The 15,869-nt window shown below is 40.8% G+C and overlaps 1 protein-coding gene across 11 annotated transcripts in view; it reads right to left on the minus strand.

Moving 5' to 3' along the window:
* NAV3 (neuron navigator 3) overlaps nt 1-15,869 on the minus strand; it is a 1,127,960-nt gene that overhangs the window by 63,563 nt on the left and 1,048,528 nt on the right. For all 11 annotated transcript variants that reach the window (XM_063927407.1, XM_063927402.1, XM_063927399.1 and 8 more), the window contains 5 exons: nt 15,642-15,816; nt 14,515-14,612; nt 13,166-13,261; nt 3,765-3,933; nt 1,039-1,274 (listed from right to left, as the gene is read on the minus strand). In XM_063927407.1, coding sequence (XP_063783477.1) covers nt 1,039-1,274; nt 3,765-3,933; nt 13,166-13,261; nt 14,515-14,612; nt 15,642-15,816 — 774 coding nt within the window. The remainder of the gene's footprint in view (nt 1-1,038; nt 1,275-3,764; nt 3,934-13,165; nt 13,262-14,514; nt 14,613-15,641; nt 15,817-15,869) is intronic.

The following is a 15,869-nucleotide window of genomic DNA, read 5'->3' on the forward strand; positions in this document are numbered from 1 at the left end:
CAGATTTCATGCCCGGCCATTTCAGCTGGATCTGCTGGACAAATGGTCATGGTCTCACCTTCACATGCATCAGGATAAGACCTTATCTCCAAGAGACTGGATTTCTCTATTATGGTCGCTACAAATTCCTCACACGGCAGGAATTTCAATATCCAGTCGTGGAGTCTACTCACAGCGGATGCCAGCCTCCGGGATTGGGGGGCTGTGACCCAAGGGACACAGTTCCAGGGCATATGGTCAGTTCAGGAATCGGCCCTGCCGATAAACATCCTGGAACTCATGGCAGTGTACAATGCTCTTCTGCATGCTTCCCATCTCCTGAAGGATCAGGCGATCCAGGTTCAATCGGACAACACCATGGCGGTGGTTAGCACCCTCCTTTCGGTTATGGTTGTGTGTTGGCTTTGTGCCTCACCGCTGTTGTACCGGTTTTCTTCTCTCGTGGTATGTCCGTCTCCTCGGGCACAGTTTCCTAGACTGAGTCTGGTAGGAGGGGCATAGAAGGGAGGAGCCAAACATACACACACTAAAGGTTTTAAAGTGCCAGGCTCCAGTGGACGCAATCTATACCCCATGTTACTAAAGTACAGATCCCCGATGTCCACTACAGACTACGAGAAAAGGAATTACAGGTAGGTATTAAATTCCTATTATTTACAAATATATCCCTTGTATTTTATAATGTTTTTCTAAACTTATCTTTTCAAAAGACTTTTCTACATATTGTTTTTGTAACTCTGAAATGTAAATAACACTGTACCCTATTGTTTAGTGATAAGGTTTCCTTTCCCTGAAACTTTTGCTGCACTCACAACCATTTCTGGAATCACTGCTGTATAGGTTGTCTGCACTCAACTTCTATATTAACTTTTTAATATATTTGTCTATTTCTTGTTTGTATGGAATAGATTTACCTTTGAAATTTGTGTTTTGAATGATATACGGTTTTAGCAATTCAGACTACATAAAATAAATCATACGCTTTTCCAGTCTCCTATCCTTTTGAAAGTGATAAATACATTTCTATTTCCTACTCACTTTGCTTGATTTGTGATCCACATTAAAGGTTGCAATTGCCTCCTCAATTTTCTTTCTGCCACTTTTATTTACAACGTATTCAGCAAGTTTGTTAGCTAGATATGTCTTTCCTGTTCCGCTGGGTCCGGATAAAATAATCCTGTGATGTTCCATCAATAAATTAAAGTAGCGCTGAGTAATTGGTTTAGGAATAAGGGTATCAAAAACAAAACTGTCCAAGCTGTTTTCTTCCACACCTACAAAATAAGAAACATCATAATGTCTGCAAACCATTTCTGTAAAATGTCATGTTTACTTGGTAAAAAAAATGCACATTATTATACAATAGACTTTAGCCTATTGACTTCAAATATAATCACTGACTCAACATTGGAATATCATGGCTCAAAAACTATTTAAATCTTGCACAAAGGACAATATTGCTGATTTAAAATGATAAAATTAAAAATATTCCAGTAACAATACAAATATATCTCAAACACAAATTCAATTTACTTGGTAGACCAGGGTGATGGTAATGGAGGTGTGTGGGTGAGCAAGGGCACCAGAAGCATCACCAGAGAGGGTGTCACTGACCCCAAGGCAAAGAGAGGCAAGACCCTCAGGAAGGAAGATGGACCACTGGGATAGATCTTATGTACAATTTATGAATTTTGATAAGTGTAATGTATATGTCTTTGAGTGTTTTCACTTATATCTCAGGATAGGTATAAATGATATGATCGTCATAAGGTACCCAAATAACACCTTATTCTAGTGTATTTCTCTTTAGATGTTGTACCGTATATCTTGAGTTATCATCTCCTTCGGAGCTGTCTCTGGGGTTGCTCTCCTAACAGCTCCCTATAGTCCCTGCTATCTGAATCTTGTAAATTCTCTTAATTTTACTGCAGATACTGTATATACGGTTGTTTCGTTAATTTGTTATGAAATCCACAAAGAAGCTTAATGAGGGAAAGGGTCTCTCTCTTAAGGACACTTGCAGGTCACAGAGCTTCCTTATAAGATATCTCAACTGGTTCCCAGCAGGTAACAATGATGACTTACATTAAGGTCCAAAGAAGCCTTAAAACATCACATTACACTAAACACTGCTTTACCACCAGGTGTTTACATAGTAGCTGCTCAATTCTACATAGTATTGAGTTTATTCTGACAGTACTTCACTAGACATTGCTCATTTCTGGACTACTGTATATTTTTTTAAAGTAACTTCATGGTACAATGTACTGGGTTTAGTGCAGTGAAGTATGTTGGTTAGTGTAAGGAGACTCCTACAACTGAAAGAATATCCCTATATACAAGCATTATTGCTTACTTATTTACTAAAGAAACTTTAATAACTGTACAGGTTTTATTAAAGTTAAACAGTGTGTACTGTAAGATTTAACAATGTTTTAACTTTGCCTTTTACATTAGTGTTGTATAAGACTACACAATACTTTGTTGACTGCTCTTTGAGCTGAAGGGTTTAATAACATTTCCTATGGAGACATTCAGCTAAGCTATACCTTTAGATCCGAGAACAAAAGGCAGTGGGTTTGACATCTCACTTTACAAGCTCTACTCTTTGTACCTCACTGATTCATTGTACTGTTCTTCATTTGAGTTTCACTCTGTTCAGGTTTATTCTCCATTTCCAAGATCATTTGTCAGGCTGTCTCTTTGAAAACAGTATGTTTCCAGCTATCATGATATGGTTTCATATCCCCATTCACATGGCCATCACAGCTTCCTCTGAATTTTATTTTCTCATACACTCAACTCGTACATCCCTTAACCATCAGGACAGTCACAAAGAGACACTATACAGTATTTACCCAACTTTATTCTGTATTCAGCATCACAACTATACTGATTGCAAGTCTGTATTACAGTTCTGTATACTGGATTTTATATTTTGCTCATGGGTATGACCACTTGCCACTGTAATACATTAAATATACCGGTCCTTAGCAAAAAAACTGTGGTTCAGATTCACACACAGGACCACTGCTATGCAACTGGATTAAATAATAATAATAATTTGTAAGCCGTATTCACTGTTAAATTTACAGAAAATGAGCATTTAGCAGAGCAGGATCCAAACAGATCACCTGCCGGTGACTGTCTCTGGGATGGAGTAGCGGTTCACGTGCTGGAACAGCTGTATCGCACACGTAATGGAGTCACTGGTCTCAGTTGGAGTCAGTCTTCCACTATTTCACTTATACACCATAACAAAATGGTGGCGTGCATGTGCAGTAGTAGTAGTAGTAGTACGGCCATCTTGGTAAAGGAATGAAGCATCATCCACAGAGAAGCCATATTGGAGTTTGCACTATTCTGACACGTCCCTATCTGCCACAGCCAGACATTTGCACAGGAGTGTTAATGATTAATAGTTATTCAGCTTACTGAAAGTTCTCAGTTTGTAAAGAGGTATTTTGATACTCCTTCCTGATAGGAAACTTGTCTAGCAACTGTTCTGATCCATTGGCACATTCGTTTATTGCGATGGATGGGATGGATGGGATGGATGGGATGGATGGGATGGATGGGATGGATGGATGGATGGATGGATAGATGGATAGATGGATAGATGGATAGATAGATTTTTTTTCTCTAAAATCATTTGCAGAATTTACATGTGAAATATGCTTTACATGAATTTAAAACGTTCACTATAAATAAAGCAATCCATACGGTACAGATATAAAGTTTAACTTTTTAAATGTTAAGTTTACCTTTAAGGTTCACAGTGATGATATTATTGTCTCCTACCAGATAACCACAAGGTAGCATTTCAGGCACTTCTGTATAATTTGATCTAACTAGATCACCAATATTGTAGCTGGTGATAGCATCTGAGGTTAAGCTCAAATTAGAAGCTGGATCCACCCGGTATATATATTCCTAAACACAGAAAAAGAAAATTAAGAATTATTAATAATGCAAATTACTCTGATGAGAAGTAAATAAAAAAGATGTATGTATGTGAAGGGTTGTTTAGCCAGTGATATTAATGTGACTTCAAATTTTGACATTAATGCAAATTATAAGGAATCTTAATCACTAGTTAATATATATAATATACAAATGAAAGTCATCAGCTTGCAATACAAATTCAATACCATACAAATATACACACACTAGGGTCATGAAGGGCCAGTAACCTTGCTGTATCTTTTTTTAACAGGATACATTTTGGCCCATCAATGACACATATACAAACCCTATATTTATAGATGTTCCAAACTGATTCGGATTTTGATTTGATACAGTAAATCAAGTTGTAAAATCTATTCTGCCATCAATGACGAATTAGGTCATTTCTGATGATCTATGAAATCTTACAGGTGGAAGTACAGACTATTCCGTTAAGAATATGCTCAATCTCTGGCACATGTTATAGGGCTGGTGCACTTGTGCACTGATAATAATGTCGGCTACTTTACACGTGGATATCAGACCCTATGTCTAAATTGTATATAAAAACAAAATCCCATAAAATTAATGAAGTTTGTTGAAATGACTTGAAGTGAAGAACAGAGTTTAATATTTAGTAATACTGAATGCAATATAATAGAAATCTTAAAAATATAAAATACTGTAGGAAAAAAGAGAACAATTTGACAAAGTATACATTAAATGTATTTTACTGATCATTCTAGCACCCTGCACTTTACAAATCCTGTGCAGTTCCTCTTTCCTGCCTGGGGTGTCTCTCTCTGCTCTGGAGCTTCTCAGCACACACAGATCTGTATCACAGCACTGAGTAACAGATCAGAGTGTGCTGAGAAGCACCAGAGCAGAGAGCGACACCCCAGGCAGGAAAGAGGAACTGCACAGGATTTGAAAGGTGCAGGGTGCTAAAATGAACACTATATTTATTACACTGTGTCATAAAAAAAAAATTCACATTTTATTTTCACTAATACCGCAGGGAACATTGAATGTCCAACCTTTACTTTGAAATGTTTCACATATGAAAACACAGTATACTGTATGTAAAGCTTTCCTTTCTATTTCCCAATATTGTAATCTGCAAAAAGTTAAAAAAAAATATGAAAAAATGGGGAGTTTAATGCCAGGAATTGCGGATCTGGAACCTCTGTGGCCCGCTGGCACCTGTAGCCCACCTGTAAAGAAGATATTAAAATAAAGAAACAACACTTTTTGTTACAATAAATTATAGAGCAGCACCTTCATCTGGGGAGCGGCGCCATTTATGCTCTTTTGCATGGCTTCTGCGGCTCTGCCTACCCCAGTGCTTGTGACACCAGTGGCGTCCTCTTCTGCTCTCTTCACCTGGGGGATGTATCTTTTAAGCTCTTTTGCATGGCCACCCTAGGACTTCCGGTGTTGGCATCCTCTTCCATCTTCACCAGGGGGGCAGTGGCATGTATGCTCTTTTGCATTGATGCCACCTCCCCAGGGCTTGGGGCGGCATCTTATTCCATCTTCACCTGGGGGGAGAGCCTGTAAGCTCTTTTTCTTGGCATCGTCACCTGGAGGGCGGCGACCTTAAAGCTCTTTTACATGGCCAACACCTCCCCCAGGGCTTGCTGTGCCAGTGGCATCCTCTTCTGCTCTCTTCACCTGGGGGGCTGTGGCTTATAAGCTCTTTTTCATGCCCGCTGCCACCCCAGGGGTTCCAGCAGTGGCATCCTCTTCCATCTTCCCTGAAAGCACTTTTGCATGGCCGCCACCTCCCCAGGACTTGCGGCACTATCTTCACCGGTAGGATGGTGGCATGTATGCTCATTTGCATGGCAGTTGCCTCCCCAGGGCTTGTGGTGACATCCTCTTCCTTATTCACATGGGGAATAGTGGCCGGTAAGCTCTTTTGCATGCATGCCTGCCTCCCTATTGCTTGTGGCAGTGGCATCCTCTTTCTTCTTCGCCTGGGAGGTGGCATCTTGTAAGCTCTTTTTCATGTCTGCCATCCTTCCCAGGAGTTGCATCTTCACCTGGAGGGTGGCCTTTAAGCTCTTTTGCAGGGCTGCTGCCCATCAGGACTCCTGCAGCATCTTTGGTCTTCAGGAGCTCTTTCTTGCTCCTCCTATACTGTTTCTCTGACACCTGGCACAAGGGGCTGGGGCGATGACATGGCTGACCAGAATTGGTGCCAGGGTGCCATTTTTAAACCGGAAATAGCTCCACATTACCCCGCCTTTCTCCGTATCTGCAATCATGGTGGACGGTGGCAGAGATCCCTCCGGATCCCATACCTCCGTCATGCTGACAGTGTGCAGAGCTGCTGGGACCAGAGATTGGTCACCTGCTCTGGTCTCAGCATCATACACGCTTGTCTGATCGGCAGACGACCAAGGTCAGCAGAAAGAATCAGTTAGCAGAGGGTACCGATTCCGGAATTCTGATAGCCGCTGAAATACCGGTGGTTGAAATTCTGACCGCTGTCTGGAATCCCCACCTGGGTGGTGGTCCACGCCACTACCCAATGGGGAATATAAGCCTAGAAGTTCACCACCGGGCCCAAAGCATGGCAAGCACAGCAAGCCTGTGAGGGGACATAATGCGCTCACCGCTGTTATCCGGCTGTCAGGATTCCAGCGTCAGTATCCTGACTGCCAGGATCCCAACAGCCGGTATATCATACTAAATCCCTCATGCCGTATGGCACATAAACACTAGATGAATGAGATCAAATATATATAGATTGTTTGACTAAAACACTCCCCAGACACTTGTTTCTAATCCAAGTGTTAATTCTCATTCCTTTTGTATCCCAAGGAAAATATGTATATCTGTAATCTAATAAGAGATTGCTCTTTACGATGGACACAACATGCAGTGTGGCCTGCAGTACCAATAGACACTCAGCCAATCACAAGCATTTTCTAAAGATGGTGGCCTATAAATTGATAGCGTATAAAAGAATGCATGGTCAAATCAGGATACAGTTATTAGAATGCAGCATTTGTAGTGATCAGTTGCGTCAGCATATAGGGGGCAGGGGTCTCCTATTTTTTTCTCCAGACTAGGGCTGCCAGTGTTTGTTGGAAAATACACTTCTACAGTAGCTGCCAGAAGTTTCTCAATGATTAATTCAAAGACAGCTGGGAAGTTTATGACTACTGAAAGCTGCTAGCGTAGCTTAGATTCATGTCCAGTTTTGCTGCATGATAAAAACCCTGTGTTATCATGTGCAGCTCAGCAAGCAGGCATTTACTATGAATGAGTAAAAAACTCAGGAATGATATACTGTATGGAACTTTGGGAATACAGTAAAAAATGTGAAGTACAGTGGGTTGGATGAGAATCTATTGACACTGCGTACTATGTAAAATAAAAACATATCTCAAAATCTTTTCACAAACTATTAAAATTAAACAGTGAAATCATTTATTTAGAGAAAGTACATGTTGTCACTCATCCGCTTCTCTATCTGTGACATTGAGACTTTCTAGAAGAAACCTAAATTCAAAATGAAGGCACAAACTTTCCAAACAGTCAAAAGTAGGATTATAGAAAGATTCCAGAGTACTGTAAAGATATTTCAAATTCATGGAAACACAGTGCCATCCAGCCTACAGAGGACATGTTTATAAAGGGGCAATCACTTACAAGGCATGATTTTACCTTTGTTCTTAAATTGTTTCCAAAAGGTAGAAAAAATTAATCAACTCAAAGAAACAAATCTTCACATAAAAGACTCTATTGAGAATACACTGTATTAATGTAATGTATCCATTAACAATTTAAAGGACATAAACCATAGACATCAGATTCACATTACAGTTTCCAGATTGTAGACTGTTGGTTGGTAAAATTAAAATCATATTAGGAGATAATTTGCAGGGGAAGGGAGGGGGGCTCAGATTTTGACTGCCTAGGGGCCTCCACAGGGTATAATCCGGCACTGATTGTATCTATTAACCTGCTTGGGGGAAGGGGGATGGGTTAAAACATAAATAAATTGAGGCCGTTGATACTAAGTAATGATAAATCTCAGTTGGGATTTTTGGGATAATGCAGATAAGACTTTAGCCACAAACTGTATTCAGTATTATTATAACCGTACTTTGGGAAATGGTTATTTTGTTTACTGACATGTTGCTGAAGCTGAATGTTGGATGGTCATCCCCATTCTCCATGTGTTACTTGCTATGGGCATGTCTTTCAATTTATTCAATATCTGCATTTTAGCGAATACTAATTATTATTATTATTTCAACAATTACATCCCATTCAGAAGTCATTCTATAACTAAAATACAATTATACCAGCCAGAGAACAGATGTATCAACACATGAACTCTTTTAATTGAGCACTTCTTACATTTATGACTAATGTAGGCAGCAATTATATGATTTTATTTTACTCGCACAGTCTGATATTAATCCATGAAGATAATGAACATCTAAGTATTCATTTCAATTGGGTGTAGTGGTTTAAAAGAGCAGTGATGAACTGTGCTAAGTGGCTCTAATTTACTTTAATGTGCCTGGAAACTCAGTGGATAGCTGTCTCTACTAGCAGTACGTCATAGACATATACTCTGCAGTGTCACCAATACTGTGCTCGTCTTCCATCTGCTGCATACAGACTGGCTGAATAGTTTTTAAATTGTAACACCAGCTAAATTTGGTAAATGGGAAACCTCATTTCCACAATTGCTGATTACAAAATACAGAAGTTAGACACAGGTTTAGACACCCTTATGCCCACATACATTGCAGATGGATTGGGGCAAATATTAAACATGTTTAAAAATCCTGATTCAAATCCGATGCAAATTGGGCATTTTTAACATGTTTAAATTCCCCCAATACCCAAGCAGATCACCGATCATCGCTGGCGGATGATCGGATCCAGTCGGCAGATTAGATACCACCAGGTCAGGGAATTGGAGCCACTGATGTATTGGGGTCATTAGACATTGCATGTTTCATGGATCTCTGTGTAAAGTATCTCTGCACGTTACAAACAATAATATGACATACAGATGTGTCCTCTTACATCTTTGCTCTGTGCGCTATAAGTCACGTAACACAACGCATCACTGCTGTTTGACTCCATACCTCCCAACATGACCTTCTCCAGTAGGGACAGGATGCTCTGCTCCTGGACTACCCTCTTAATGTATGACTGCCACCTGTGATGTCCTAGGCTCCATTCTGTTCTCCCTGTACACCTCTTTCCTGGGTGCGCTCATTAACTCTTATGGCCTACAATACCACCTCTATGCTGATGACACACAACTCTACCTCTCCTCTCCTAATTTGCCCTCTCTGTCCTCTCTCAGGTTTCCAGCTGCCTCTCCACCATCTCCTCCTGGGTGTCTGAGCACTCTCTGAAACTCAACATGGACAAAACTGAACTCATTATCTCCCCCCCCCCCCCCCCCCAGCCAGAGGTACACCCCCTATCAATATCTCTATCACTGTTGACAAAACCATCATCTCCCCCGTTCCCAAACTCCACTGCTTGGGTGTCACTCTTGACTCCTCCCTCTCCTTTGCACCCCACATCCAAGCTCTGGTGCAATCCTGTCGGTTCCAGCTATGCAACATTGCTCGCATCAGGCCATTTTTCTCCCAGAGTGCAACTAAACTTATGATCCACTCACTGGTCATCTCACGACTCGACTACTACAATGTTCTCCTCACTGGCCTCACTTGCTCCCATCTTGCTCCCCTCCAATCTGTCCTCAACTTCGCAGCTAGGTTTATCTTCCTCTCCCAACGCTCCACTTCTGCCACTCCCCTTCGACAAAACATACACTGGCTACCATTCCCCTACAGAATTCCCCTACAGAATCCTCTTCAAACTCGTCACCCTCACATACAAGGCCATCTCTAATTCTACTGCTCCCTACTTCTCCAACCTCCTCTCCCTTCATACCCCCTCCCATCCCGTACGGTCAGCCAATGACCGTCGCCCCTCCTCTGCCCTGGTCACTGCTTCCCATGCTCGAGTTCAAGATTTTGCCCGTGCTGCACCCCTTCAGTGGAACGCACTCCGCCGCTCCATTAGACTCTCCCCGACCTTGCAAAGCTTCAACGGGCACTGAAAACCCACCTCAAAGCATACCCTTCCGTTGCATAACCTAGACCTGGGGCTGCTCCTCCATCCCCTTGCCTCATGCCTTGAACATCTCTGCTTTGCGTACATACTGTCATCAGGCTACCTCCCGCTTGCTTGCACCTCGTGTCATCTGTGTGCTGCCCCTTCCCACTAGATTGTTAGCTCTTCAGAGCAGAGCCCTCTTTCCTCTTGTTGTCTAAGCCCTCTTCTCAACACATTTCACTCACAGCTCTCTCCTTCTCAGCAACCATCTTTACCCGCTTTTTCTCCTGCTGATAAAGGCTCATCTCAATCTATGGCTGCCAGCCCCAAGTAATACGATGATTACTCCCTCACTACTTACATCTTAGCTGTATTATGTTTTGAGAATTGTGGTGCTCTTTGTTACCTTACTCTATTTTTGTTATTTATTTACTGTAATGCTACGTTTTTCTCCCTGTACTGTCCTTTGTACGGCGCTGCAAAACTCTTGTGGCGCTTTGTAAATAAAATGTAATAATAATAACCTATGGTTAAACACCTTTCTTATCCATTAACCTGTTCAAAACAGGTGATGGCAATCAAAAATTAAGAGAAAAGTCCAGGAGCACAGCATTTTGACCTTCCTGGAGTGGTTCATGTTGGGAGGTATGTGACTCAGTAACACTGGGCATGTTTTTTTGCAAGAAAGTGCATCTTAGTCGCAAAGTAATACAATAGGACGCACAAGCAAATCCTGCTGATAATGATATGCAGCATGCCTATATTCTGTGTGTGACTGCAACTGTATTTGCATACAAAATGCTAATCTACAGTGTTTTCCTGGAAAACGTGGCATTTTGGATGAAGATACAGCAGCAATTACGCACAGAATATAGGTATGCCGCATATCATTATAATCAGGAGAAGCTGCCCATGTGTCCTGTTGCATTACTTTGCAACAAATTTTGCAGAAAAAAAATCTTGAAGTGCTGTTTAGCGCGACTGCAGCAAGAATGTAGGAGGACACATCTGTATTTGTACACCTTTAAATGTTGAACACTTCCAGCTCGAAATCCAGTATTGTACTGTAGGAAGGTTCTCAAAGCTTAAAAAGATTTGACCAAACCTCTCATAAAATGGTCAGATATGTAAGGACCCAGGCATCACTTCAAGACCGTTTAGCGGAGACCAGACTATCGTTCTACTACAGTACATTGAAGTTTGCAGAAAAAATAATCTGCATTTCCTATAGCCAGAAACTTTTAGATCAAATAGTTGTGGATTGGTGGAACTAAAAAATATTTATTTCGTTTTTGGGCAAAACTACAGAAGATATATTTGGGGAAAACTGCTGCAGCTTATGAGAAGAAATACACAGGGGGAGTGACAGGCTCAGGTACTTTTTAGGAGGAGTGGCCACCCTCCATCATCACAGCAGCCAGCACAAAGCAGCGTGTACTGGCTGGAGAATAAAGCAGCTGCTGCTGACAGGTAAATGGGGCCAGGGGAAGGTGGCAGATCCTATTGGACCTCTAGCATCTGTCAGGGAAAGACGAGAACTCCGATACCCGGAGGTGCGGGAGCCGTCGTGGAGATGATGGGGAGCAGACAGGGAGATGCTGCAGTGACCGCGGGCACAAAATGGGAGGTGGCCCGCGGCGTGAAAGCCCTTAAAAATGAGCAAAAAGATGCCAATACTGTAGGGAATATTTAAGTGCCAGGGCATAACTGTGGGGCATAATAAGTTGTCCTGGGCATTACTGTGCATGGTTTATTATGGTGCAGGTGCATTACAGTGTGGGGCATAATATGGTGGCATTTTTTCGTTCCTGTGGTGGCCAAGGTCTGGGGGTGTCAAAAACTGAGATGTAAGGAAGTCTTTTCCTGCAAGGCCACGCCAATTTTAGCAAGACCACACCCAATTTAAGTGAGAACATGCCCATCTAAAATGGGCGTGTTCTCACTTAATATCCACATAATCTAGTCTGACTGGGATTACATAAAGAGACAGAAGGATTTGAGCAAGCCTACATACACAGAAGATCTGTGGTTAGTTCTCAAAGCTGTTTTAGAACTATCTCCTGGCCTAGGCCCTCATTCCGAGTTGTTCGCTCGCTAGCTGCTTTTAGCAGCATTGCACACGCTAAGCCGCCACCCTCTGGGAGTGTATGTTAGCATAGCAGAATTGCGAACGAAAGATTAGCAGATTTGCGAATAGAAAATTCTTAGCAGTTTCTGAGTAGCTCCAGACTTACTAAGCCATTGCGATCAGTTCAGTCAGTTTCGTTCCTGGTTTGACGTCACAAACACACCCAGTGTTCGCCCAGACACTCCCCCGTTTCTTCAGACACTCCCGCGTTTTTCCCAGAAACGCCAGCGTTTTTTCGCACACTCCCATAAAACGGCCAGTTTCCGCCCATAAACACCCACTTCCTGTCAATCACACTCCGATCACCAGAATGATGAAAAATCCTCGTTATGTCGTGAGTAAAATACCTAACTTTTGTGTAAAATAACTAAGCGCATGCGCTCTGCGAAACTTGCGCATGCGCAGTAAGCGACTAATCCCAATATAGAGAAAATCGTCAACGAGCGAACAACTCGGAATGACCACCCAAGTTCCTTCAAAAACTGTGTGCATGTGTATGCAATAGCCAAAGGGTGGTCACACCAAATATTGATTTGATTTAGATTTCTCTTCTGTTCATTCACCTTGCATTTTGATACTCGAGAGTATTACAAACTTTCATTTAATCTGCGTGCCTGTGGTGTTATTTTCAAATAGGTTTATTAGCTACAATAAACTGTAGACCCTACAGATTTACAGTACCTTCGTTATGAGCTGCATCATTTATTTGGAGTCACAGCTATTATTTTATGCAACTGTATGTTGGTTAGTTTGCTTGTTATAGATGAATTATAGTCATGCAGAATAAACCACAGTGATAGACTATGGATTGTAACTAAAGTTGTGAAGGGTTTAGTACCATTACATCATTCAGTTCAATGGGTCTTTAGATACATTGTCTATTAATGTGTTATCAGATCATAAACTATATATAATTGTGTATGAAATAAAGTCCTCTTTTGGTCACATGTATAAATCTGCCATGCATAATAAATAAATATATACCTTAAAGAGACGTCTAATGACTGCATCTAGAACATCCCATTTAGTCTTCCCACTGACACCAATAGATCCTATTAAATATTGATGACATTTTGCATCCTACAAAAAAGTGTAAAAAAAATAAATAAATATATATATATATATATAGGCATTTAAATAAATACAAAATCACTTTACAGAAATACACAATCACATGCACACACACACATACAGTATGGGTCAAATGTACAACAAAAAAATCTAATCTCATTCTTGACAAAAGATTAGTTTTAAGACTAATACGTACATTTTTAAAGCCACCTATTGTCAGTGGTTTCATTGGCAGAATTTCAGATGTCAATAATATGCTACATGAAATGGCAATAATAATATGCCAGTCAATATAATAATAATAATAATAATAATATTTTAAAATAGTTATAATATGATTTTTTAAATTCTGCCGGCCAAACCGCAGACAATTCATGGCTTTAAAAAGCTTTTTTTTAGTACATGTGCCCATAAGCTTTTACAGGCCTAGAGTTGCATTTGATGTTACGTGAGTGAGTTAACCAAACTTTTACAAAAGCCCAAAGTGGTATACATAGGTAAGTTATAATCATAGATCTACTCTAGCTCAAGATCTAAAACTACCATTAGCAGAATTCTAACTCTAGAACCCAAATTCTAAAATGTTAATTTATAACAGCATATGTGGAAAGCTAGTGAAACATTATTCTGCTTTGTACTATTCTCATGATAAAACATTATACACTGTGGTTTGGACATACTGTTGCCAGTTACCACTGGTGTTTTGCTTAAATAGCAGGTTATTGGGTATGCAGTCACCGCGTCACATCTCCGGAATGTCAACATGCTCACAGTGTTAACAAATGAAATGGTGTGGGGGAAGGCCGGGTTAGGGTTAGGTTGCGTGCAGAGAGTTAGAGGTTAGTGCACTCACTGGCAGAACCGCTGGGTCCCCTGACACAATCAGATTCGGAAAACACCAATGCAACGCTGGAGCTTAATGGAGGGAAGTGATCACTGCACCTCAGGGTCCCTCTGCTTTGCCGACATACTGTGCATGTCCATATTTCATCATTGTTGAAATGCTGAATGTCGACATATCAACATGTGAAACATGCAACGTACTACATGTCAACATTAGGGCCATGTTGACAAAACATACTGAACCTGGTTATTATACTGTTTGCTCATTACTGTCATAAAGCAGCTCTGTCTATTTGCACCATGTATATCACATTGGTATGCATGTAGCTAGTGTAACATGGGTCAGGATAATTAATGGCAATGAAATGTACATAATCTATATCCTATTAAATAATGTTCTATGCTATTGAATGCAATACCTTGGTCCGTCCATATCCTCTATTAATAGAGACAATGATTTTAACACTGCGGCTATCTTTGTGGTATGTTCCATCTTTTACATCATCTAGTAAGATATCTGTGGGAACAGAATATGCTGTATTATCCTACAGGTTTACTATGCAAGACAAATAGAACATTAAAAAATGACTTCATATGGCAATGGTTGTAACGGTCAGAAAGCAGAACAGACTAGAATATGACTCGGTACTTAGAAGTTATATATCAAAACCAGATAAATAAACAGCATCATGCACATTTTAAGATCATGTAGGAATCAATATATAACAGTGCTGTGTATTTCAGGAAATTATGGGCCTGATTCTGATATGAGTGCAAAGCAAAAAAGATCACATAACTGTGCACCTGGACAAACCATGCTGCACTGCAAGAGGAGCAAGTACATTTATATTTCATGCAGGGTAAATAGTGACTGCTTTTCCATGCAGCCCACAAATACTGGGCAGCTTTATTTTAACACAGCAATTTAGATTTCAATTTGGACACAGCCCTCTTAAATCTCTGCATAAGTTAAATTTGCCTTCAGCACAGCATGGTTTTGCCAAGGTGCAAAGTTATGAGGCCCATATATCTAAGGGCCGATTCCCCTTTCTGATGACACTGATTTGATCTGCGGACATCGTTCAGTGATCCGACGGGGAATCTACGAAAAACTGCATGTTAATAATCCCTGACATGCCAAACCCGATCATTTGTATTTCCAACATGTTTGATTTTCTCGACCCAGGCATTATGAAATGGGGAATTGCCCTGATACTCCCCTGATGTATGGGCTCGTTACTTTATATTTTTTGCTTTGCTTCCAAATAAGGAGTGAATCCAATTGCTTGCAAAGGGTGTGATGAGCCATTGCCGTGGCGTTTCAATGCTGGCAACAGCACCCAATCTTGAACCCTTGCACAGAAATGCTTCGAGCCCTTTTGGGCATGTTTGGCCCGCTGTAAAGTGCAGCCGCTGCCACGATAATTCGCGCTCGCCAGATTATTGCGGTTAATTGAATTGACCCATAAGGGTCAGTCCCTATATGAGTTATACAAGCTTTCTCTAATATCAAAATTAACTATTGGAAAATTTCCTTTTAGCTTACCTGTTGCTATAGTTTCTGCTATATTTAGATTATTTAATGAAAGACCTAGTGACTGACGGGAAGAGGATGATGAGGTGCAACTGGATGATTCAGAGGAAGGTTGTGCCATTTTTCCCGGGGTAGTGGTTTCAGCCTTCAGCCTGTCATTCTCAGCTTTCAGGATTTCAATTTCATTCTGCAACATATGTCGTCATGTTGAAGCAGCAACATTTTAAAATGAATAGCAGC

The sequence above is a fragment of the Pseudophryne corroboree genome, chromosome 6 (genome assembly GCF_028390025.1).
Source record: "Pseudophryne corroboree isolate aPseCor3 chromosome 6, aPseCor3.hap2, whole genome shotgun sequence".
Classification (NCBI taxonomy): Eukaryota; Metazoa; Chordata; class Amphibia; order Anura; family Myobatrachidae; genus Pseudophryne; species Pseudophryne corroboree.